A 25731-nucleotide genomic window follows, 5' to 3' on the forward strand; every position below is an offset into this window, starting at 1 on the left:
TTGAAGGTTTTCAAGACTTGACAAAACCCTGAGCAACTTGGTCTGCATTCAGTGTTGAACCCTCATTTGAATAGAAGGTTGTATCTGATCTCTCCTGAGATCTCTTAAGTCTAAACTTGCCTGACATTTTTTCTTTTAGTGGGCAGAATGAAAACCTGGCACTATAATCAGTAGTAAAGGCTGAAGTGCGAGTGCTTGACAACTAATGCAAGGGTTCAGCTTCTACCGACTTCTGTCAGTCTACTGTAGCACCGAATATATCAAAAATACCTCGCATTTTCCTGTCTCTGCCTTGGGTACGATGCTAGGATGTGCTTCAGTGCGTGTGCACAGCTGCAGAGCAAGCCTCCTGGCTCAGTGTATGTACATACTCCATATTCTGTGGAGGATGTACAACTCCAAAGTTGTACATCATTACCAACATGTGCTTCAAACCTTGATAATCTTTGTAGCAAGAGCATAAATTTGAGCACTGGTATGGTAGAAGCTGCTCTGTCTGCTAGTAGTAGTGTAGGAAGAACGTTGTCTTCACTGGAGTTGTAGCTTTCAAAGGTAAACTTGTTTAGGATTTTAGGTATATGGGAAGAAGTTTGTCCTCAGTAAAGCCAAGGGTAAGGTAAAAATGTGTGAAATAATCTTTGTTCATTGTCCTGTCTGCTGTTAATACTAGTCTTGCATAATTTTAGAATCTATGCGAGATTCTTAGTTGGTCTGTGCTACCTACTACAAAGCAGGCTGGGCTCTAAAGCCTTTGATTTTTTGGTCCTAAAGTAGATCAAAGTTGTGGAACGGAGCACAGACACTTCCCATCCTTTCCTTCAGCTGCCAGCCAGCAGTTACTAGGCTTGCAAAACTCTTACCTCTCTTTCTGGAAGATATCTGAATCATTAGCCCTTAGTAGTTAATGAATGAGGTTTTTAAAGGGAGCTGCTCTTGGGGGGGTTTGGCTAAGGGTCCCTCTCACTTTAGGAATGCCATCCCTCCTTGCAACTTCTGTGCTTTCATCCGTCCATCAAGTCTGATCCTTGTTTGGACCTTTTGCTGGCTTGTGTTATTTGGTACATGAGTTGTGTGCATTATAAACTTTGTCAGTGATAATACTTTGCAGTAAAATGAAAACTTAAAATGATGCACTTCCAAAAGGTATTTCATAAAAATCAATTTTTGACATGTTTAATTAAAAAGGTGCAAAGTTGGAGTTGCCCATCAAGTTCCAGTTGCCTGTGGTTTAATTTTAGCTTTCTTTCAAGAATTTAACATCTTCCTTGAAATAGGATCTCCTGGGACAGTCATTCAAAAAATAATGCTTTTTTGTTGATGATTCCTTCAAGTAGTTGTAGTAACACTTGATCATCAGTGTAGTGGTTGGTTTTTTGTTGTTTTTATTTTTTTTCCCCCTATTTGGAGCTCCATTTAAAAAAATCTTTTTATCTTTTTTGTGATGTTTCCTATTGCTCACATCTTGAGCTAGATGCATTTTGAATAATTAAATGAAACTGCGCTTTTACTAGGCTTATCCACAGAAAGATTTTGGGTGTTTTCTAGCTAATTAATTAGATGCCAATTGTAAATTGAATTTAAAATTCTGTTCCTTAACACTTCAAACAACACAAATTAGTAACTTTATGTGCTATTTTCCTTTTTCCTTTGGGAAACCGCAAGAACATTTCCAGGAGGGCTCTTCATGCATACTACTCCACTTTGATCTAGAGCTGAACGTAATGCAAAATACTCTTTAGCTACCAAAGTCTCCTTGTAAGAGGACATTGCAACTAGTGATTTAGTATGATAGCCAGCCCTTCATTTTAATGTCGGTTAGGAGAATGCTGCTATTAGTCCTTTTCCTTGAATAGCCTTTAGGAGGATATCTTGCATCCAGTGAGATAAACTTGAAGAGCAGCTGTCATTGCCTTGGTGCAAAACGACCTGCTGGCTTGCAGGGATGGCAAAAGATGACCTCTTGCAGGATAGTTCATGGATTAAGCTCGTACTGACACTGCCTGCTGGGATGGTCTTAATTGAGGTTGCTAATGATATTACAGGATATCTGTCTGCATTGTGGACTGAGGTGCTTACGCAGCAGCTCCTCAACTGCTGCAATCTACAGTCAGGCATTTTTAAGGTAAACAAGCATCAATTTTGTTTGGGTCAGAAAGCTACTTTTATAATTCAGTTTCAATTGCACAAAACATGAATATTTAATAACATACTTACAATTGTTTCTTTAACTGAAGTTTTGAAGTATATCCTGATTTGCCAGCTACCGGAGGATGATGAAATATTTAGCTGAATATAAACTTTAGTAGAAAATTATTATTTTGGGAAAAATTTAAGGGAAATGCTTCTTTAAATTTGTGTGAACTTTTAAACTTGTATGAAATGCTAGAATAAAAGCCTTGCATTTGAAAGCTGTGACAGGAAGGGTTTGAAATAGTTATGAGAATTGTTCATACCTAGAGGTGATTATACAGTGTTTTCTGCTCCTCACTGACACAATGGCTGGGCTAATGGGTGCAATATGTTACTGGTTGACATAGTCCATTGGTCCATGAAGACTTATTTACATTTCATACATTGCATTACATTAACCAAGTAGCAAAATTACTGAATAGGAATAGAAGCTATTTGCAGAAAGCTAAGAAAATGTGATTTTTGTGATAGTAAAGATGACATGAAGAGTTCCAGAAGAACTCCAGGTTATCTGACATGCTCCATAATCACTGCTGCTTAGCTATAATATTCACAAGACTAATACTCACAGACTGTCCTGAAATGAGTGTATAAAACAGGTAGAGGTATGTGCTCTGAAAGGTCCACATTGAATTCAGGAGTGGCAGCTCTGAAGAGTATTGTGATAAGAGACAGGATGACCATTGAAAACAGGAATATTCAAAGTCAGGTTGTTAAGAGCCTGGGAACTGGACTGCAGTTAACCAGGGCCATGGACCCAGCTGACATATCTAGGTGTTAGAATACAATACTGGGAGGGACAATGGCACTCCTTCATGGGAAAGGTTATTGACTGAGTAAATATAACATAGAATTGCAAATAAATATCATTGTGTGTTTTGACAAAGTCATTCCTAGTATAGTGTTTATGTAAAACTGAAGATAAATCAATTAAAACCTTCAAGAAACAATGTGGGAGAACTCTTCCTCATGGCTTGTTGATTGAAATCTTAGTCACTGAGAAATTCAAAGTTTGTGCCAGATTGTATATACTTTCTTTTATGCCAGTTTGAAAGCTTAGTGCCTAAGAGTTTTAAAATCACTTAAAATTTGTGTGTTGTGGAATGCTTGTGAGACACGGGAGCATCCTGAGGAGTAGGTACAGCAAATCATAACATCATTGACAATATGATGGGGTAGAAGAATGAGAGTAAGGCCAAGCTTGTTCTGCAGTGAGGGGCAGCAGAAGGAAGAAGGGCAATATCCCTTATTATGCCAGCTGTTGAAGAGGAGTGGAATTTTCTAGTGTAAGAGTTCTTAGGTGTAAATGGCAAATGATAAATTAGTTACACTGATTAATTAACTAAAGCATTTAATTTAATTGAAATTGATTTAGTTGCATTATGGGAGACAAAAACAAGCATGAGCAAACTGAGACTTCACCTTGACTGTGTCCTTAAGCACTCTATTTACAGTGCTACAACAAATGAAATGAGGTTTGTGTTTAAATGGCAACTATGCCAAAAGGTCTTGGTGTCATTGTTTCCCTGTCACCTACACCCAACAAAAGAGGTAAAAAACCCAGCTCCTAAATACTGAAAAATAAACTGAATAACAACAAAAACCAGCTAGTCTAACAAGATGCTGTTCTGTAGGTTTTACATTCTTCAGTATGATCCTTAGGAAACTGAGCTAGGAATGGATTGCTTAGGATGCATTGCACTAAGTATATTGCATCTCTTCAGATGATATAAAGATTCTTCACCTAATGGGATCTTGAAGAAAAATGTTGTATTGCAGGTAAACACCTTAGAATTATGTTGGGAAAAGCTCCACTTGTACTGTTCTTTAGTTAATAGATGAGGATAATAGTAATGTTATACTACTGTTTTCTGTCTTTTTAAGTGGTATTTTTAATGGTAAATGGATGTCCTGTTAATTAGGTCAAATATGATTGTTGGAGCTTTACAGAGCATGTTAACTTTTCTGTATGTCAAGGGAAATGTTATTTCTGAAGTCAGGTCAAGCCTGGTTCTGAAGTCTGGAGAAAGAATGTCATGATCTCCTGAGAAACTACTTGTTCTTTAGAATCTCAGTGGCTCAATTATCCTTCGCTACTTTTTCTGCTCATCAAGCTAGAATATGAAGTAGTTATCATTTAGGGTTCTTGCATATACTTGTACACTTATCAGTTCATTTGGTGTTGCTTTAGGGTGAAACTACTTCCTGAAGTTTGAAAACTAGTAAGTCATATGTATTCTAAAGATGGCTTGTAAATTGGAGATTCAGGGACCAAAGATGTTCAGAACTGTAGGGAAACTGAATACTTATAATAACTGCTAAAAGGCATGTAATCATATGTGAATTTTTCAAGATCCTTGTGTACTTATTTCTGCTTCCAGTTAATTTTAACTTAAACCTTACATGACTTTGTATGGCTTGCTTCATCTGCGCTAGCTGCTCACTGCTAGGTGATTACATGAAGATGTGTGTATGTAAAGCTTGACTCCCAGGATGTGCACAGGTGACCTCACTGTGACCTCACTACTTAATTGGTCTTTCACATCTTGGTATTAATTGAAGCTTGCTCAAGAAAATAATGAGCCTTAGAATGCAAGAACTAGTCGTCATTTAGAAGTAAAAATCTCGTTTTGATAATACATAATGAAAATCTGTTTAGGGTGTTTGATGGCTAATTCTCCTGTACAGCTAGGGTGCTGGTTCCAAGTCAGTTTTCTCTTCTTCCCTTGTAATGTGGTGGGTCCACTTGCTGCTCAAATGCGAAGGCAACCATGGACAATTAAGAGCTGGAGCGCTTTGTGCAGCACATTAGACTGCATCCAGCTCAAGCACCCCCTGAGCAGGGTTCAGAATGTTTCTTGCTGCAACTCTGCTCTTAGATTTGAGCATTTCTTTCTGTCTGACAGGCTGGTTCTGTCATGCCAAAACCCTTGACATTTATTTCTCCTATAATTTTGTTACAGGAAAAAGAAGGAAAACTACTTACTTCTCTCATTAGCTGTCTTTTCTTGCCCTGTCTTCAAGAAGAATTGCATTCCTCCTTTTCTATCCCCTCATTACCAATAAAGTAAGTAAATAACTTATTCCTTAGCTTCTTTACCCTAAGGAGTACCCTAAGTATAGTAAGCATTATTTCCATTTTATAGACAAGGAAGTGAAGAGCAGAGCAACAAATAATTTCATCAGTATGACAAATGACATCGATGGATTTGGTTGTGCTTGAATGGCGGTGATAGCCGTGCTGGCTCAAACAGCAATATCTCCAGCCTCCCCTGGTAGCCTTCATCTTTCCTGTCCTCCTTTACCCTGCATCTGACCATCTACCTCCATGTTAAGTCACGAGTAGCATAGCACAGTGCTCTAGATTGGCCATTTTGTGAAGTGTGGCCTGGGTTGTTTTTCATCCAAATCTATTTTCTATTCTTCCCTGTCCAACTATATGAACAATTACACCTCTGTATTCCCCTCTGTATGGGAGGGAGAGGGGTTTGAAACAAAGGATCAAAGGCTGTGTAACCTCACATAAGCACCACTGCTACTGAGATTGAAACTTGTGTTAGGCTATAGTTTTTGAGAACTTTAAAGAAGGCACTGTTACTGAAATAAATTACTATCATCAGCTTATGACTTGACTTCTAGAAGTTTTGGAGTATCTGTGCAGTGAACTAGATTTCAGGTTAAAACTTATTACCTAGAGAACACCTCAAATGTCTGTGCAGTCTGCACAGGTACTTGTGCCAACACAAGGCCAGAGATGACATGGGAGGGAAATGCCTGAGAGGGGAGTGAAGTATGTTTCTGATGCTAGCCAAGTGGTTCTGCTGCCAGTGCTTGTCGGACTACAGCAGCCTCAGGTGAACTTCCCTATGGTGAGTACTGACACTAGGTTACTCTAGCTTGCCAGAAGTCTAGGATGTGACAGTAGTGGGAGTTAATACACCTGTGGTACTGTGTGTTTATCTAGTGACTTTAATGATGGAGAGTGCTTCAGTTTTGCACTCTGACACGCCCTTAAGGCTTGTATTGAGCATCTGTAGTTTTACTGTTACTTGTGTTGCCAGATTAGGCTCATACATGATAATACCTTGATTTTTCTGTGTAGATAATAGATGGTATGGCATAAAGAGGTAGGGAAAAGATCATTGTCTTTTTTTTTTCTGTCCTGTAGATAAGTTGAGAAATACAAGTATATTTGATAATTTAGAAAAGATTTAACTGTTTCTTCATTTCTTTTTGTATGTCTCTGATTTTTGAATGGATGAAATTATTATAAGATGTATTAAGAAATTCAGTATATAGCCATCTTAAATATGGAATGGCCTTGTAGGTTGTTCCTTACTACTTAACCCAGTTCAAGAACTGACATACTGTATTTTTTTGTGAATAAATTTTGCACTGCATCTGTATGTATGCCAATTTTTTTTTTTTTTTTCTATCTTATTTTGTTAGGAGGAGATTAATGAAAGAATGTGATTTCTGTTTACCTTGCATTTCTCTGTTTTGCTTTAGGAGTTGAAGTTCACTGAGTCTTTGTTAAGGCAGTGTGAAGTATCCTTTAGGAAGTACAGTTTGCAAAATGCTAACTTTCTTTGACTGATAGCTTTGGATTACCTTCACTTTTGTAGCTGGAGGATGCAGATTCTCTTCTAGGATTACCAGACTTGATGATCTCATATGAAAAAAGTGAACAGGCAAGGTATTTTTGCATACTGTTACATCAACATCTGTTAATGTTTTCTGCTGTTGAACGTAGCCAGATTCTCCTGTTTAAGAAGCCACAGCTTTTCTCCAGGAAGTCAACAGGGGCATAAAGCATAACTGCGTTGTGATGAACTTCTATCTAAATTAAAAACAGCTTTTTAAACTTTCATAACCTCCTGGTGTTAAGCTAGCATTTTTACATATGACTCACTCGTGCGGATTGTATTAGCTGTAGCCGTGGGTAAGGCTGTGCAGAAAGAGCTGGACTGTGACTTCCACAGGGGCAATGAAAGCACATTTGGCAGTGAATAAGGACTTCAGACTATTGCAGAAGGTAATGTTTATAGTAAATATTTTGCCTTACTGTAAGCCTGTAGGTGGAGGGTGAGGCTTCAGTGGGGAAATGGGGCAAAAAAACTCCCAACTTGATAACGGTTATGTTAATGATGTAAGGTTTTATTTGAAGTAGCCAGTCAACTTTGAGTTTTTTACATCTTAAACATAATAAAGGCCAATCCACTTGTTTCCTGAAGCCTGAAGTGTATAGAGGTTTATAATAGATTCATTGTTGTTGGATTTCTGGATTTAACGTGAAATATAGTGGGAACATTGATCTTTATAAGGCTCTTGTCCTGTTTTGAACTTTGAAATTGGCTTGTAAGGTTTCTTTTTTGAACTATTAGTATTGGTTAACCAGAAAGTAAAGGTCTGCTTTCCTCTATGCTCACACATGAATAAATCTCCTATTTCTTGATTTTTTTTGGTTTGGTGTGTTATTTTTTTTATTTGGCATTTTCAAAAAAATATTGCTGAAAAACGGAATTTCATAAAGCTGACTTCTGTCTGCAGCTCTATACGAAGACCTAGATTGTGGATGAGAGCAAGTTACATTTTTAAAAGAATTTAGTAATTCTGAATAATGCTTGAAATTATGTAAACAGAAAGTATTACAGGTTTTGCTTTATGGTATGATTTGACATGGGAACATTATAATTTCTGTATCTAAGGTTGGCTGTTTTGCCAGGGAGCCTTTCTCACGTTTTGCCTGTTGTTCCCAGAAATGCACCTGGCTGGCTGATGTGGTACTTGCAGGAGCTGGGGAAGGGAGTATGGTCTCTCCTTCCTTGTCACTTGGCACATTTAAGAAGAAGTACCAGGCATAAATTGATAGTGTTTCCTTCTTAAATCAGTAGATAGCCTGAAACAAGAGCTGTGAAAGAGGGAAACATTCAGTGCTTCCACAGGAGGGTTACCTCTGAGGAAAATATTAACTATTTCACTGCTTGGGTGTAACTTGGCAGTCAGCTAAATGCTTATCTCAGACTGCTTCCCAGAGCTGCAAAGGAGGGAGGAGAATCACTAGCTTTTAGAAACAGGCACGTGTAGATATCTTTTACGACTCTTAAAACTTATGAGATAATACTTTAGCATACTGAAAATGAGTAGGTAATATACAGTAGAATGAATTATTCTCTACTTGAAGGATTACTGACTTTTTGTATTCAGTTGGTTTATAATCTCCAGCTGTTTTCCTGTGCTGTCAAAAACTGTCTTGTGCAGATTGTTTTTAGGGAAGAGGTGAGAAGAGAAGGGGAAGTAGAGACTACTCAGTAAATCTGTAAATACATTTGGGAGGACTGGAGGAGAGGAACAACTCCTGTGCAGATTTCCCTGTGTTTAGCTGTAATAGCTCCATACCTAATTTGGTGCAAGTGGTTTGGTGCCTGTGTTCATGACTCAAATGTAGGCTTCCAGTCTAATGCCAAGAACTACATGTCTGTCAACAGCACTATTTAAGCTAAGTGATTTATAGCTCCCAAGCCAAATTATGAAATTTGTTGTCCTTAAGCCCACTATAAAAGGTATCCAGAAATCTGCCACTGAATCATCTCCTGCTTATTCAGGAGACACTCCTCACGAGCTCCACACTGATTACCCTTGTTAGGCTACACTCAATGTGTGGGCTGAACCTTTTTTTTTTTTCTCTCATACAGCTGGAAGATGGTAGAAAGGACTTGGAATCATAGAATAGTTTGGGTTGGAAGGGATCTTAAAGCTCATCCAGTTCCAACTCCCGTGCCACAGGCAGCTTCCAGTAGACCAGGATGTGCAAAGCCCATCCAGCCTGGCCTTAAACACTGCCAGGGATGGGGCATCCACAGTGTTTCTGGGCACCCTGTTCCAATGTCTCGCCTAATTCTACCCTCATTTGGTTTAAAGCCATTCCCCCTTGTCCTGTCACTACATGCCCTTGTAAAAACTCCCTAGACTTTTGTTTTAGCAGATGCTTGGAATTGTTGAAGGTGAGTGACTTACTGAGGTGGTCAGCCTAGATGAAGAGTGCTTTTTCTGAGGGTTGAAGTATGGGGAAGTTAGCTAGCGAGACAAGAACAGTGGCTGGAGGACTCCCTCAAGCCAAAGAAATGCTATCCCTACTTTACCCTACCTTCTTTCTCCCCCAGGCCTTGTTTCCTTGCTTGCCTGCAGTAAAGGCAGAAAACACTTTACTCGATATACAGGAACAACTTTTTCTTCTTGCTGCATCAACTTGCAATAAATATCAAACAATGTTTCATCTGGAAGGAGTGCTGTAGCAAAGCTGAGACAAAGAAATGCAGCTGGTATGTGGGTGTCTCAGGTATAATGTGATGTGAATAGATATATCTGGTTAAGTGAATATATATATCTGGTTAGATGTGAATATAAATATCTGGTTAAGTGATGGAGTGGTTCTTACAAAATTACAGAGAACAAGTTGGTATCCCATCACCTTTTTTCCTCTCCAACAGAGAGTCCAGGTAGACAGACAGCATGCAAGATGAATACTGAAAATATGGGCACAGCATGGAGTTAATGAGAAGGCAATGTGCATGTACGTTAGGCAAAGGGAGCCTCTAATTTGGAAGGCTAATGATCATGTATCTATACTGAGATGTTTGCGAGTTCAGTTAGTTGGGTATGTCACAGAATTTCCTTCAGTGAATGGTGTTAAGAAATTAGAACAGCAGATGAGTGAAACACAGGCCCCAGACTTCCCAGCACTGCAGTGCTTTCATGCTCTGGGAAACCAGGGTTTGGGTCATGTGCCTGTGCTGCACAGGAGAAGGATGGCAAGTCCGCTGATGTCTGGGATAGTTCAAGAAAACGCATCCTGCTGGAACTGCATTCTTTTTATCTCTGTGGTGAAGCTGGGAAGAGTACCACCATTTGGTTTCTGGAGAGAGGTGCTATTTCTATGGTTTGTTTTGCAAATTCAAAAACTAGTCATCAATAAAGGGGGTCAGGTATGAGATGGGACCCTTAGGAGGTACAGCCAGTGCCATGATTGTCCTGCATAAGCTTATGCAAACTGCACAATTCTGGAGCAAAAAGAATCATCTCCCAATTTTTCTCTCTTTTGGTGATGCCTCTTGTGCAAGGGGGGAAGGAATGAGACTAAGTTTGATTACCCATTCATCTCTCCCCACCCCGGACAGAAGGAAGGGGCCTTGAGAAAAGCTGAAGAACCTAAAACCCACCACTTCTGTCACCTTGTGTCTTGGGTGAAATTAGACATTGCTGCTTATATCCTTCCATCAGCTGCTTTAAAATCTGTCTGTTGCAGGGGACAGTGTACTTGTCTGTTGTGAATTTTTTTTTCTTCTTAGATTTTAAATCTTTGTTTTGTTTTATTGTCTTTGAGATGAGAACGCAAACAGCCAAAGACTGTTTTCACATCTCAAAGTTGCAATCTGGAGAGTGCAGCAGATGATGTAATTTTTAAAGCTGCTTCTCCCAATGGAGAGTTTTTAGAAGATTTTATTATCAGTAGCAAACCTTCAATTAAAAGCTCTCTTTTACCTATTTACCTAGTGTACTGGTATGTGAAAGGATTCTTAGTCTTTCTTATGTACCAATAAAGCAGCTCTTGAGATTATGAAGAAATACATAACTTAGGTTTAGTTCATGAAACTACAAGTTCTTTTCTTATTTTAATGAGATTTATAGAATTTCATTCTGATCGCTATCATCTTTACTTGAAAAATAACTTCAAAAAACCTCCTTTCTTGTACTTGAAAAGTGTAATGGTGGTGGTGATTCTGCATGTTGGGTTTATTTTCTGAGACTGTGGAGCTGGCTGCAGATGGAACAAGGGTACCTGGCCAGCAGTGTGGCAAGCAACATGGGTCTCTGGTGTTTCCAACTGTCTTTCAGAGAGTTGTCTTAAAACTTGTTAATCTGTTGTGGAGAGTATCTTCCCTCCTAAACACTTGAGAGTTGTAGCTTCTCTTACATTCTCTTTCTGTTTTCTAGGTATGTAACAAGCCTGTTGGTTTTTTTCAGTTTGAGTGTCTTACTGTATATCATGTGTTGTGTTTAGATCTCAGCAATGTGCTTAGGCATTCAGACTTTACGATGAATTGCATAGTGTAGTGGGTTTGCCCTAATGAGGTATTACTAAGCATGTGCTACACGGATTTCATAGAATCATAGAACAGTTAGGGTTGGAAAGGAGCTTAAGATCATCTAGTTCCAACTCCCCTACCGTGGGCAGGAGCACCTCCCACTATACCATGTCACCCAAGGCTCTGTCCAACCTGGCCTTGAACAGTGCCAGAGATGGGAGCATTCACAGCTTCCTTGGGCAACCTGTTCCAGTGCCTCACCATGTTAACAGTAAATAACTTCTTCCTTATATGCAATCTAAACTTCCCCTGTTTAAGTTTTAACTTGTTACCTCTTGTCCTGTCACTGAAGTCCCTAATGAAGAGTCCCTCCCCAGCATCCCTATAGCTCCCCTTCAGATACTGGAAGGCTGCTATGAGGTCTCCATGCAGCCTTCTCTTCTCCAGGCTGAACAGCCCCAACTTTCCCAGCCTGTCTTCATACGGGAGGTGCTCCTCTGGACTTGTTCCAACAGTTCCATGTCCTTTTTATGTTGAGGACACCAGAACTGCACACAGTACTGCAGGTGAGATCTCACAAGAGCAGGGTAGAGGGGCAGGATCACCTCCTTCGACCTGCTGGTCACGCTCCTTTTGATGCAGCGTAGGATACAGCTGGCTTTCTGCGAGTGCGCGCTGCCAGCTCATGTTAAGTTTCTCATCGACCAGCACCCCCAAGTCCTTCTCCGCAGGGCTGCTCCAAATTGGCAAGGATCTTTTTGTAGGAAGGCGTTCCCCAGTTCAAATTTGTATGTACTTCATTATTTGTTCAGTAACTGTGTTTCATAATTTATGTACTGTTTCTATATGTATATCCTTGCAAGCATCTAAGTGAAGTATATGTTCTGCCCGTCTACTGTCTTTTCGACTTCCTGCATCGAAGTGGTATTTCATTCAGGCTCTTTAACTAAGAGTGTGTCTGGCTGTTTGCCCAATGAGATTTTGCATACATGAGAGTATGGCCTTAGCTTAGCAAGAAATATTTTTTCCTTTGCCTTTATGGATATATGTACATATATATATAAACATAAGAACAGTCTGTGGCTTATAATGAAGAGTATTGCAAGAAAGCTTTGTTAGTACGATAAATGTTCCTTTAAAATTATAAACAATCCTGCTGTGTTTTAAAGTTTGGGTTTGACTAAGTTTGAGGAAGTCATGGGAGCTAATATAATGATAAAAATAGCTGGTATTCTGAAAGGTAACTGTGACTGTGAGGACATTGTCTTCATGACTTTGCCCTGTTAAAGACTTTTATGGAGAATGCCATGCATTTAGTGCTTTAATTAGAAATGGGGAAGTAACTAAAAAGATACATAGGAAGCAAGTTCAATTTCAGGTGAAACATTGTAGTGAAGGTTTTGCTGAGAACTAGAAAAGTAAAAGAAACAAAATACAGTAGCATCACCAATGTAAACTTTAAACAAGTTTGTCTTCACATTTTAAATGATACTGCAGGATGCTTTGGGGTGTGTGTGTGAAGTTTGTTCATCTCCACCTATGTCACTGAGACTGGGACTTCAATTTTGTTGTCTGTTGATAACAAAAAAATATCCCACAGTGAAATTACTTTGGTATCCTTGAAAATATTAATATATATTACAGATACTTAATCTATGAAAGTGTGGCTGTCAGTCACTGGCTTTATCTGCATGTGCCCTGAGATCAATAGTACATTAAGGAAACTGACATGAGGAGGGGAAAAATTCATAAATAATGAATAGCAGGCTTTGCTGCTGGCTCTTCATTTCTTCCAAGAATAATACAAATTCTAGTGAAGTACTCCTGTACTTCCTAACCCTATTACTCAAAACCATTATCCCGAATATCGATGCTTTCCTTTAGGCTGTTTCTTCTTAAGAAATATATCTGTGTTAACCTTAACTACATGCTGGCAAAGAAAAAAGCTAGTGTTTCTATTTATCAGATATACAGGTACAGTAAGAGTATTTATAGGAGAACTTATCTGCAGTCTACTGAGAGACCAGGATTTGAAATAGGGAGATGCAAGGCTTGCTTTTAAGTGGTTTCTTAGCTCTATGAACAATAGATGCTTCTGAAAAGGGATTTTCGTGGTATGCAGGACATGTGAAATGTTGAGCATTGGAGCATGATCCTTGCACTTTAAATCTGTGTATTAATTTTTTTTCATTAGCTCTCTGCTTCCACATCCTGCATATTGCTGGCAAGCATGCATCAGCAATAAGAATTTCTTCACTAATGTGTCTGACACATCTGTGAAATGTGGCTGGTCAGAGCTATGGCTGCTTTTTTGGAAGTTGGTTCCTTTCTAGCCATTTAAGTAATCTCACCTGATATTACTTTAAATTTCAATATTATGTGCTCTTTTGATGAATAGTCGTGTAGAATCAGCACAGGAAGAGCAAAGTCCTTGGCAATACCAGCTCAATTGCATCTGCAGATGAGGATTTAAAATTCTATGCAGCAGACAGTACCTCCAGCAGGCGAGTAAAAGGTTACTGCATTATTTTGCTTGTTTGCATCTGTAGTCTTTATCTACCAAAAGGGATTTTTTTTTAATTAATGTTCAATTTATTGTGCATGCTTGTATATAGATACCACTGGAAATTGATCTAATAGAAACATGAATATCAAAAGGGCACAGCAAGGTGAAGGGAGAGGCTCAGTTCAGCTTTAAACCAAGGAAAGGGGAGGGGGAAAGAGGAGAGTAAAGGGGAGGGAGAGAGCAGCAGCGAAATTCAGCTTTCAGTGCAGTGTGAAAATGAGAAATTGTTTTGTGACTATATTCATTTCAGCTGTTCTCACATCACTTGCATTTTTCTTTAAGCTTTTGCTAGAGAGTATGCTGTTGAACAAGGACTGATGGCTCTATGAATGTGACAATTATTTCAAGTCAGATTATCCTGTAATCAGGTTAAGCAGTTTTGTTAATGTGAGACCTTCTACTTTCAGAAGTAGTATCACATACCATTTTAAACCAATTAAAGTGAGCTTTTTGCAATATTACTTGCTGCTTCTTTTTTTTTTTTTTTTCCTTCCACTATGGAAAGGAAAAAGAAGCATATAGTTATTGTATTAGTATCTCTTGCAAGTGAGAAGACATTTCCAGGACTAAGTTACTTGCGTGTGTTAAACTAGAGGGGCAGTCAAGATTATATTTTGAGCAGAGTATACCTCTTTTGAAAGGTTAGAAGACCTGTTTATGTCTGACTGCTCATTTGAATTAGTTTTGCAATTTTTTTTTCCCTTTTCTCAGAGCTAAGGGCTCCTCGAGGACTTTATTAAAGCTTAATATGATCTGACTCTAACTTACTTGGAGAGTTGGTTGTGGTACCTTTAGACATTTTACTATAAATTCTTTCGTGCTTGTTTCTTCCCGGGTTTAAATTTCTGTTGGCTTTTCCTAGTGTTGTTCTCACTCACGTAGCTTTGTAGCAGCCATTCTTAAGTCAGGATCTGGTGCACCTGGGCAGCATTTTTCTCACAGATTCTGACTTTTCAGGAAGAGTTTCTGTTTATTTTTTGTTCCTCTCAGGCGCTGCAAATAGCCTGGGAGTATAGCAGTCAGACAGGTCCCGTCGTTCTCCTGTGTAATTGGAAGGTCCTTTTCAAGCAGAGGCATTACAATGGGTTGGCAGCTCCGGACGTGTGCTGAGTGCCGCAGCCGTGCAGAGCGGAGGCCCTCGCCGGCGCGGAGGATGCTGTGGGCGAGCGTGGGGCCGCGCGGGGTGGGGCTCCCGGCTGTGGGCTGCTGGCGTAGCCTCCTGGCCGGGACCCAGGCTGGGCAGGCTGCACTGTGGGCAGGGTGAAACAGGCTGGAAGTGACAGAAGCCACAGAAGAAGTAGTCAGCAAGCAGGTTGGAGAGGCTGCCACCCCGGAATTCACTCCTCTGTTAAACAGCTGCCCATCTTTTCAAAGGAGCTTACTTTGCAAAGAGGAGTACAGGAAAGAATGAACGTGGTTTTTAAATGGGAGGTATTACTTGCAGAGGAGACTGGCTGACATTTTTTTTGAGTTTTTTTTTTTTTCTTTTTTTTTTTCCCTTCTCCTATTTTGTTTAGCAGTCATAATTTCAGCCAGGGAGCTGCAGAATGAGGCAGCTGGCCAATTTTGAGTGTTTATGGGACAGTACGAGTCCTAATTTCTTTAAGAATAAACTCATCTGATGAGCAAGTCAATGTGTGGCTGTGGCTGCAGCATTATTTCTTCTTTAATGAAGAGGCTGGGCTGTTCAACCTGCTGCTCCAATCTTCTGTCTTGCAGTCATACATCAGAGCAGTTGCAGAGACTATCTATTGAATGTCTCAATCGGCCAAAGAAGGTAACTCTATTTTAAATTTTCACTATACCATTAAAAGGGTGATGTATAATTTGGACTAACATGATAAAAAGACAAATTTCAGATGTTCTTAGCAGGTTTTTTTGACCTTGCAGTAACTATCCAATATCATTTTGCCATTATCAGGTTGTGTAGCAATAGAAATGTGCTGCAGTAATTGATTTTGTAATAGGATCAGGTGATTTACTGGCTGCACTGACAACCACTTGCTTGCTTGTTCTGAAACGTGGAGCACTCTAATGGATGTTTTGATTGCAGCCTCGAGTTCCTCTGAAACTGCTGGATGCTCAAAGATGTAACATCTCATTTGTCAGAATAAAAGCTTCTCTAGCGGTGTCATTGGAAATTCATTGAATATTTAAATACTGACTCCAGATTCGGGATTCTTTGTAAAATCCTTTCTGTGTAGAAGTGAAAATTGTTTTAGTCAACTTCATGCTTGTCAAATTATCCCCTTTCCTGATAGCCACTTGAAACACATTAATGCATGTGCTTTATGCGTTTCCTGAGAATTTTGTCTGTGCTAAATTTATTCCAAGTCTGTGCCTAGAGGAGAGTGTACAGCAGTTATTTGTGGATTGCTATTAAATGTCATAATTTTCATATATTATGCTTTGGAAACAGAAATCTGTCTCCAATTAGAAAACAAACCAAACTGAACTAAACAAAACCCACTCTGTATCAGAATATAGAATTTACTGTAGAAGAAGTCACTAGGAGATGTGATCCAGTGAATGAAATTGGGGAGCTTAATTGGGTCCACCTTTTGGACCAAGCTGTCTTAGGCTGATAAAATTGAATCTTCTTAAACTCTTAGAGCTTTTAAGATATGTAATACACCATTAATTTCCAGGTTAATTGGAGAGTCATATGAGCACAAAATGTATTACAGTGGTTATTAATAGTATATACCTAATTCTTTTCATTTTTCAAAAAAGTCTTAGTTCTTCCCAGTTATTGTGCAAGAATAAACATGCCCTTCTCAATGTTTTTTCACTGTTATGTGTTATATCACATAAGAATGAAAATGTAAAACCAGAAAAAACCCATGGAGTTACGAAAAGTGGCTTTTAATTGTTGTTTTTTCAATCTTGAAGTGAAAACTGATGGGGAAAAACTTGCAGCAGGAAGTAGAAGTGTCTCAATTGGACCTCAAAATAAGAAACAGTCAAAAGATAACTTCAGCATACAGAAATTTAGAGAATGGCACTCATTTTGTCCTGAAGACATTGGTATGCTGTATGTGATTGAATAACTAATAGCCAAGATCAAGTATGTAACAATTTCTCAAGTAATCATATATATGCAGTGATTTAAATGGCCTGAAATAAATCAAGGTGGCTGGATTTGAAATTGTTGAAACTAGTCATGATTAAACTAAACTGAAGTTTAGTATTTTTCAACAAGTTCTCACTTGATAAAAATCAGCGAGCAAGAAACATTTGATTTAAAGTAATAGGTTTTAACTTTGGTTTTCCATTTATACCTCAGACAAGCCAACTAAAAGAAATGGTTTCTTTTCTTATAATTTTTTACACCTTTATCTTAATGAGGAGAAGATACCTGCATTTGTTCATGTAGTTCAGATTCTTCTCAGCTGTTTGATTTGGGTTTGTTGTAGTGTGGCTTGTTTGGTGTTGTGAAACGGGTATGAGTGCCTTTGGTGAAATAGGTTTGTATCTCACCAATTTATATGTGTGAAAAGAAACCCAAATTCCTGTTTCACCAGCATATAATACGTGTTTACAGTCTGAAAGAACTGGGCATTGTTTTGGAGTAGCAGAATGAGTCCAAGCATGTTTTCTGAACCTGAAGAGGAGTAGTGTTCAAGGGTGGTGATTTGACTTTAAAAAAGCTGTGTGTGGAGGCAACAGTGTTGCAGTGTTTCACCTGTTTACTTTAAATTGTCTTAAATGACATTAGGAAATGCACCTATTAGCTGTAGAGAGAGATCAATTAAAAATCACTTCCATTTAAAGGAGTTAATTCGATGAAGAAAAATAAGCTTAAATAGTTTGTTTTTATTTTTTATGCATCTTAAGGTTAGTTTATAACTACATGGGAATTTTGCCCCCATGATGATGTATTCTTATAAAAATATTTGAGAAAGTTGATGTCATCCATTGTATTTTGCGATTCTAAACACAATGAGAAAAGAGCTAATGAAATGTGTTCTGAAGTTCAAGAGAAAAATCTTTTAAAATTACTAAGGAAAGTAGTTGGAAAGAATTACATTTTTTTTTTCAGAGAAAATGGAAAATGGGCTTGTTTTGTAAAATGGTAGCATTTTGTGTACAAAACCGCAGTGCAAAACATGCAGCTCCATGAAACTCTAGCTAGCCCAGAGAGGAGAAAAGGGCCTTTCTGTTAAGAGTGAAATGTTACTGAAGTGATAGTAAATGCCGGAATATGTGCTGTGGGAGTACTGTTACGTTAATGGAGCGGAAGGAGTAATGGAACTAATGGAACAGTAGTATCAGAATCATTGAAATTGGATTTAGCAGTCTGAAAGGTCAGCTGGAGACTTGTCAAAGTGCCTCTAGTGCATGTTGGTGACCCTTGGGTCCACGGTGCCCATGGCCGCCCCGCTGCACCCTTACTGTGGGCTCCCAGCTCCCACTGCACAGTCACGTCTGGGCAGATAGGCAGGTAGACCTTATGAACAGCATGTTACTTCAGGTACAAACACCTAAGCGGAGCTATAATTAACAAAAGCCAGCTCTTTGCCAGATTTAAAATGAGGGTAGCTGTTTTCTTATTCAGCCATAAGATATTTATAGTGGAAGCTGCTACAGTATGCCTGGGAAGGACTTGTTTTCTAAAGAAATTGTCATAGAACAAAACTGAGTGTGTAAAACATTAGGCTAAACATTATAGTAAAAGCCTATATTAAAGTTGAAGAGAAACTGTCTTTATCTTAAATTGTTTATTCATTGCTGAAAATTAACCTTGTTAATTAGGCCTTAGTATTTGCCAGAATTGGTTGAATTGTGCAATTGATTTAATGGGATGATTTTGCAGGCTTAAAATGTTGCATGTTTAAAATTTTCCCAAAATGAAAGCAGAAGAAATGTTTCAACAGATTAGATTGCTTTATTTTTTTAAGAAGCATGTGAGAGAATTACTTTGATTTTATAAAAGCCATCATTGCTAATATACCTTTTATATGCCTTAGCAGAAGTCTTAGACGTGTTTTCCAGAGAAATACTGACAAAATGATGTTTCCTGGAAGAAAAACACCATTTTTAACCAGTCTAGCTTAGTCTGATTTTGCTGAAACGTGGTAGTACTATGTTTTTGTGCTGTTTCGCATACCCATGCTAGCTTCTGGGGAAGCTGGAAGCGTTACTACATTGTGAGTGCTTGGTACCAATAAAAGTCTTGTACTTCTGTGTAGTGATCTCTTTGCAAAAATCAGATGATCTTTAAGGTCCCTTCCAACCCTAACCATTCTGTAATTCTATGATTAAGTGAAAAGAATCACTTTTGAAATATTTCAGTCTTTTGTTTGAGAAGTTCTTGCATTTTCTCTCCATTCTGGAAATGGAGCACAGACCTACATTCCCTTCTGATTTAGAATTACACTGGATGAAGAGTTGGACGTGGACAACATACATTGTAATGGCATCATCAGTCTCTATGGAAAGCAGAAGTAGCTCTGTCTCCCCGGCTGTTGTATGGTAGGGCAAGCAGGGTCTCTGCTTTCACTTTGCCAGTGCTTGCTTTGGGGAGCAGATGCTTTTGGGAAGAGAGATGGCTGAGCAGGGAAGCAGTTCTGGGGGTCAGGCTGTAATGCTTCCTGTTTGCATCATACTGGGGGGGGGGGGGGGGTTTGAATTAGGATGAGAAGAAGTGAGGCTAGAGAATGAGAGTTTTTGCATGACTGTGGAAGCAACGTAGCTAGGTTAAAAGTTATTTCTAGTGATCTTAACTGTTATAGTAGGGTTGGGATATTGGCAGTAAGCAGTCTGTTTCTAATGCAGAGTTGTGGAGTGAAAGCAAGAGCTTAGCTATTTGTGAACACCTGTGTAGCTAAAGACAAAAGGTAATGATCTTGTAAACTCTATTTTTCACTCTCCCTGACCTTGCAGATCAGTTGAAGGCTTCTGTACCTGATTACTTAATGAGGAATTGATTAGATTGATTGATTGCTTCCCTCCCTTGTATTTTCAGTAGGAACAAACAGTAGTTCACTGGCAATTGCAGGTCATTTTAGGGCCTGTTCTAAACCTAACTTGAATTAAATCCGGAATAAGGTAATCTGACTGGAAAAGAATGCATGGCATATCTTGCACCTCAAAATTTGTCAGACATACTCATTTTGTAAGAATGGCTATTACTGCCTTCTTATATGTTTAGTTTTCATCTCAAAGTGGAAAAGTACCAGTAGTGGAAGAAGTGCTTGGAAAAAAAAAAAGGGGTAAAATCAAGAAGTCCTGCATGAAATTGGTGGAAGACTTGAGGAAGCTAAAAATGGATTACTAAGGAGAGAAGCAATAAGTTATTAGGAACTAGAAGCAGGCAGGAACTTTATCAGAGGGTCGAAAACCTTGCTGTGAGCCGCTGACCTTTTTTTCCATGTATATATGAATCTTGAATAGCTGCTGAATTACAGGGATTTTTCTTTCATTTGCAAATAGTGGTGCAGTGTATGTATATAAAAATACACACACACACACACACAAGAGTTATAGTTGGGATTTGTGTTTTCTTGTTTGCTTCCTGCAGGCTTCCAAATTGGTGTCATTGGAAACTTACCTGGGATCTGAATGTCAGGCTTCATTCTCTAAGAAATAAAATTTGTGATCATAAGTCTGCATTTTAGATAGCGGCCCTAATGTTTCTAAAAGGAACCTGGTAACTCCCACATGGCTAAACTTAGTTCTGCTGAGAATATACATATATATTCTTAGCAGTGTTTCCCAGAATATATAGAGTATATATATCCTAAGAATATATCTATGTATATTAAAGACAAAAATCAAAGCTTTAAGTAGACTCTAGATATATCTTCTTAAAAAAGTACAATTATGCTTTTTTAGGTCAAGACCCTTTGAAAATTTAATTCTTTTTGTAAATGGATTTTCATATATAAATGCTATGTCATATGGATGCTGAAGACTAAAACTTCCTAGCTTCTCTTTCCTGTGGAGATACCTACTTCACGTATTTTGTGTATGGTAGAACAAAACCAAGTAACACGCAACAATGGCATGAAGTATTTCACCTTAGTGAGCAGAAAGGTGTTTTTGGGAACTTCGTTGTTTGTGCCATTTTATGTCTACTTTCTGGGTTGAGAGGTTAGCGTAATCATAAGGGTGGAGAGGGTAAAATGGACTGTGAATACCTCAAGGTATGAGCTTAACATTGAATAGCATTAGACATTTCTTCTAAATAATCTGGAGGAAAGAACCATGCTTGGTGGTGTTTGAATGAGGAGATGGGGGTGAGGGCGCAGAACCAAGAGGGAGGAAGCCTTCTGTGTGTGGGAGACAGCAGACTATGCTGAGGAACTAAGCAGGGGACATTTCTAAGATCAGAGGAACCACTATGATTCTGTAGTCAGACCATCTGCTTAGCGCAGCACAGGATTCCATTTGTGCTGTAACCCCGAGTTTGGGGCTCAACAGTAACAGTGTTCAGAGCTAAATCGTACCGCTCGTTCTCTTGATGCAGGCTGTTCTGTAACACGAAGACCTAATCCAGCTTTTGTTGCATTGTCATCTATTAACTCTTTTAAAGATTCCTTCTTCCTATGTTAGTATTTCAGTTGTCCTTGGTCTTTGTCAAGCCTAAGTGGTTTCTCTCTTTCACTTTTTTTTTTTTTAAACAGCATCACATAATTTCTTTCCTGCTGTTGGCAAAACAGGAAAAATAATGACAACCCAGCAAACAGTAACATTTTGTGGTAAAATGCTATTACTGTCATCAATATTGTCATTATCAAGATAACAGCAATGTAAGAGGTAGCAAAACCATTGCAATATCCTTTTGCTCAAAGCTGAATGTAGGGAGGGGAGAAATCGATTTCAGAAATAAATGAGATTTCCCGAAAAGTCCTAATTGGGACAGTTTACCAGAATAGTAGAGTTTTTCTTCATCCCAGCAGGCTGACATTGCAAATCCTGATTTTTAGTAGACTCACTTTCTTAAAAAATGGTATTGTAAGTGCTACAACACAGGTAGCCCTGTTAATAATATTAAAGACTATGAGATTCTGGGGTTCAAATTAAATATTGCCAATTTTAATAAAACCAATTTTGTATACAATCTCGATAACTCCTCCTCCCTTCCTCACAGCCCCCCCTAATGGTTGCTTTTTACTCATTAAATTACACAAGACAGCAGTGAGCCATAGGAAGTGAAATGTCATCACAGCAATAAAGAGATTCACGTTCTTGGAGCAAAAACGAATATGCGTGCATGGTGTGACTGGTTTGCGAGGCACTCCAAGAAACTTCCTACCTACTGGTAGCTTAATGTTCCTGTGAATGCGTTTTTATTTTTCAGAGTACCAGACTTTTCTGTTTAGGACTTCGTGCTGTGACTCGGAGCCTGTTCACTTCCAGCCTTAGTAGATGGTATTCAGGGGCACAGGAATAAAGCTGATGCAGTAAGAACTGTTCTGGCCATTCTTCCAACACTGAGTTGCTTAAAAGTCTGTCTGTTACATCCTCATAAGCTAAATGCTATACTCTGCTCAGTGTTTTAGTAAAGTGATTGCAAAGACTTTTTTCTTACACATTTTTTTTAAAGCTTCTGTAGTTATACTGCAATGTAAGAAAAACAGAAACAAATATCTGAAGGGGGCCTGCAAGGATGCTGGAGAGGGACTCTTCACCACAGACTGTAGTGATAGGAAAAGGGTTAATGGGTTTAAACTTAAATAGGCGAAGTTCAGGTTAGATATAAGGAAGTTTTTCACTGTGAGGGTGGTGAGGCACTGGAGTGGGTTTCCCCAAAAAGTTGTGAATGCTCCATCCCTGGCAGTGTTCAAGGCCAGGTTGGCTACAGCCTTGGGCAGCATGGTCTAGTGTGAGGCGTCCCTGCCCCTGATATGCTATGCTTTATAGATAATATTAGAATCAGACTGTAAGTTTAACAACTTGTTCTCCGTGGACTTCAAAAGATATGTATTTTTTTATTAATACATGTGTAATTTTTCTAAATTCCATAAGAATCCTCTTTCTTCCTTTATCCTCCCTGTTGAGATGTCTGATGATTCTGTATTGATCCGCTAAAAAGGTTTTCAGTGAAGCTTTTTACTTGATGTAAGCTGTCTTTTTAATTATAGCTATGCCACTGTGCTGTGCAGAACTCTGTAGTTAGGGTTGTGTCAGCACTTACATTTAAAATCTCTCATTTTTATCAGCAACTTAGTATTTACAGTAAAAAATTACTTTGAGCTAAATCATAGCAAGATCTTAGCCTTCAGGGTGAGTGAATAAGAGTTCACTATATTAAAAACTATTCAGATGAATCTGAGTTAATGAAAGGTTATAACCTTCTCTTTTATACACACACTCCGTATGCCTGCAGCTAATGTTTTGTTTGGTTTTTGTTTGGGTTTGTTTTTTTTAAGTCTCTTTTCTTACTTGAGGTACTGTCATTCAGCATCTAAAAAGCAGCACAATTTCATTACTCCGTTTCTCTGGGCACTTGTAAGGGATCTCCAGTAGCTCCTGAGCCTGCATGTGCCTTTGTCTTGGTTCCTTCCTTTGCTTTCTCTCCACCCAAACCTGCAGTTGGTCTGAGGAGGGGAACTAACAATGAAGGATGTCAGTCTCTGTTGTGTTGTTTGCTATATGTATTCTTATCAAATGTTTAATCCCACATAAGAAGGTATGTGTGCAATAAGGTACTTTCTCCTTATTTTACAAACATAAAGCTACTATTGTAAAAGAATGTTTCTCATATTGCAGACTGAGGCTGTTGGAAATGCTGTGCGTTAGATCCCTATGCTGGTTTACACTGCAGAGCCCAAGAGCTGGTCCCTAGTGATGACAGCCTAATGAACAGGCCTTTTCTGGAATGGTGTTAGTGGTAATGCCTATCATTTGAATGAAAGGATGATGGCAAGAGTGCTGAAGGCCAGTTTCTGTTTCTTCCTGATTCTGCAAGGGTGTAAGCACATCACTTTTTCTAGAAGACTGCTGAGAAATTGTTTGGGTGGGGGCATCTGTTGTGGTGTGTAAGCCACTGTGTGATCAAGGATGAGGGGGAAGAAAGCAAGAAGAAAGAAAGATTTTGCAGACTTGGTGTACTTTGCCCGAGTTTGGGGAAGAGATGCCCAAGTACCAGAATCTGCTCCCTGTGTTATTTCCAGGTCTGCCTTGAAAACTTGCTAACAATATGGAAAGAACAGGACTAAAATATAGCTTTCCCTCCTAGCTGACACCCTAGCAACTGGTTAGAATCCTTATTCCTTTTGTTATTCTGTGCTATCTTGTTAGAATGCTGTGCTGAAGGGAAATAAATGCTGAAATAATCAATCTCCATCAGATTTCACTCTGATAATGTTCATGTGTGTGTTTCTTCATTGCTCATCTAACTGAGCCTGACATACAGACTGTAAAATCTTCTGACATTTTTGCTTAATTTTTGCTTTAGGGCCAGGTCTTAGCCGGGTCGTCAGGCCTTTCTGGGATGGGGAAATGCTAGAGGAAGAAGGAACATAATCAGCACAGTCAGCTTGTGATGGTTCCAACAAGCTGAAAGGAGAGGGAAGAGGTGTAGTGCCCAGGAAATCGAGTTTGAATGAAGAGTTGGAGTTGTAGCATAGCTGTGCTTTGAACTCTGACATTGTTATAGATACAAGTCTGAATTTCAGAGGAACTTGGTATCACAGTTAAGTTCAGCATAGCTGACCTTGGTGAAGTCTGTGCAGGCCTGTCTGCTGCAGAAGGGAGACAAAAATCACTCCAGCCACAAAGCATACATACGCACTATAACATTAAGCGTTCTAGAAAATATATATAACATAACCTGGAAACTTCCACTGAATAATGAAGGTGGAAAGTACCTCACTGAATACCCCTTGTTTGCATTCTGTGGGCAGGTTGATAGGCCCTGAGGGCAAAACTGGTGAGAGGTTGTAATGCATGGGCAGGAAGAAGTTGGACTGACAAGGCAACCATGTTCTTGATCCTTTGTTTTTCACTTTTTCAAAGACTTTTTGCAGGAAAGAATATTTAATAAACCTCACTTTATAAATGGGGAAACAGACTCTGAAAGTCAAGAGGCTGAAGGTCCCTCTTCTGGCCCCTGGCAAATCTGAGCATGGAAACCAGTTCTCAGATTGTTTTCAGCTGTTTTCCCCCTGGATCGAATTTTCTTTTTATAGCTTTTCCTTTCTGGGAAAAACACCAAGAAAAGTTAAGTCTTGAGTGACTGAAAGGTGGGGAAACACCCATAGGGTGTTCCAAGTACCTTAAAAAGGTGACTTCCCCTTCATATAGCTGGTGAAAAAGGGCATAAGGAAGATAGTGACTCACCTAAATTCTCGCATCTAGAGTTGGGATAAAAATCAAATCCAATTCTTAGCTTTTTAACACAGCTAAGGGAGTGTAGAGCCTCTGGAAAGAATTTAATCTGGAAATTTTCAGGGATTTTGTCTGCTTTTAAGTCAGTGTAAACTTTGCTATATAGATCCAGCCAAATTCAGGATGTTGAAGTTTTCACAATAAGGTCTTAATAGGTACTGAGTACTTCAGATGTCATCTGATGTACTGAATGTGTCAGTAGCAATAAGTGGGCACAGGATTTGATTTCTTTACAGGTCAGTAGGAGAGGCTATAGCACTCTGTTAGTGCACAAAGTGGCCATTTTTGGAACAGTGGGTTGCAGAAGTGCTAAAAGACAGTGGCATCAGATTCGTGTAACTTATGGAACAGACTCTTAAAGTCCTCTCTTGTCTACTGATGAGAGAAGCACTCCTTCAAACTAGATCTCCACATACTGAATGAAGTGGATGCTGTTGAAATGTGTGTAGTTGATCTTTGACTTTCAGAATTAAAATTCTAAGTGTGGAAACTGTAGAAAATAATGCATACAAGTGCCTGCTTGTGGGAATAGCTGAGAAATAAAAAGGTGAT

General features: G+C 39.0%; 1 protein-coding gene across 6 annotated transcripts in view; it reads left to right on the forward strand.

Annotated features, from left to right (window-relative positions):
- FBXW7 (F-box and WD repeat domain containing 7) overlaps nt 1–25731 on the forward strand; it is a 173608-nt gene that overhangs the window by 29541 nt on the left and 118336 nt on the right. Inside the window, exon 1 of one of the 6 annotated variants that reach the window (XM_062637524.1) lies at nt 14959–15619. The exons of 1 other annotated variant lie outside the window; for it this stretch is intronic. In XM_062637524.1, coding sequence (XP_062493508.1) covers nt 15464–15619 — 156 coding nt within the window. In that variant the 5' untranslated portion in view covers nt 14959–15463. Of the gene's footprint in view, nt 1–14958; nt 15620–25731 lie in introns of those variants that run through there. 4 more of the 6 variants (XM_062637525.1, XM_062637526.1, XM_062637527.1 and 1 more) reach the window with 4 other exon arrangements.

This window comes from Pezoporus occidentalis, unplaced genomic scaffold, assembly GCF_034315485.1.
Source record: "Pezoporus occidentalis ecotype Australia unplaced genomic scaffold, CSIRO_AGI_Poc_V1 ctg53, whole genome shotgun sequence".
NCBI lineage: Eukaryota > Metazoa > Chordata > Aves > Psittaciformes > Psittacidae > Pezoporus > Pezoporus occidentalis.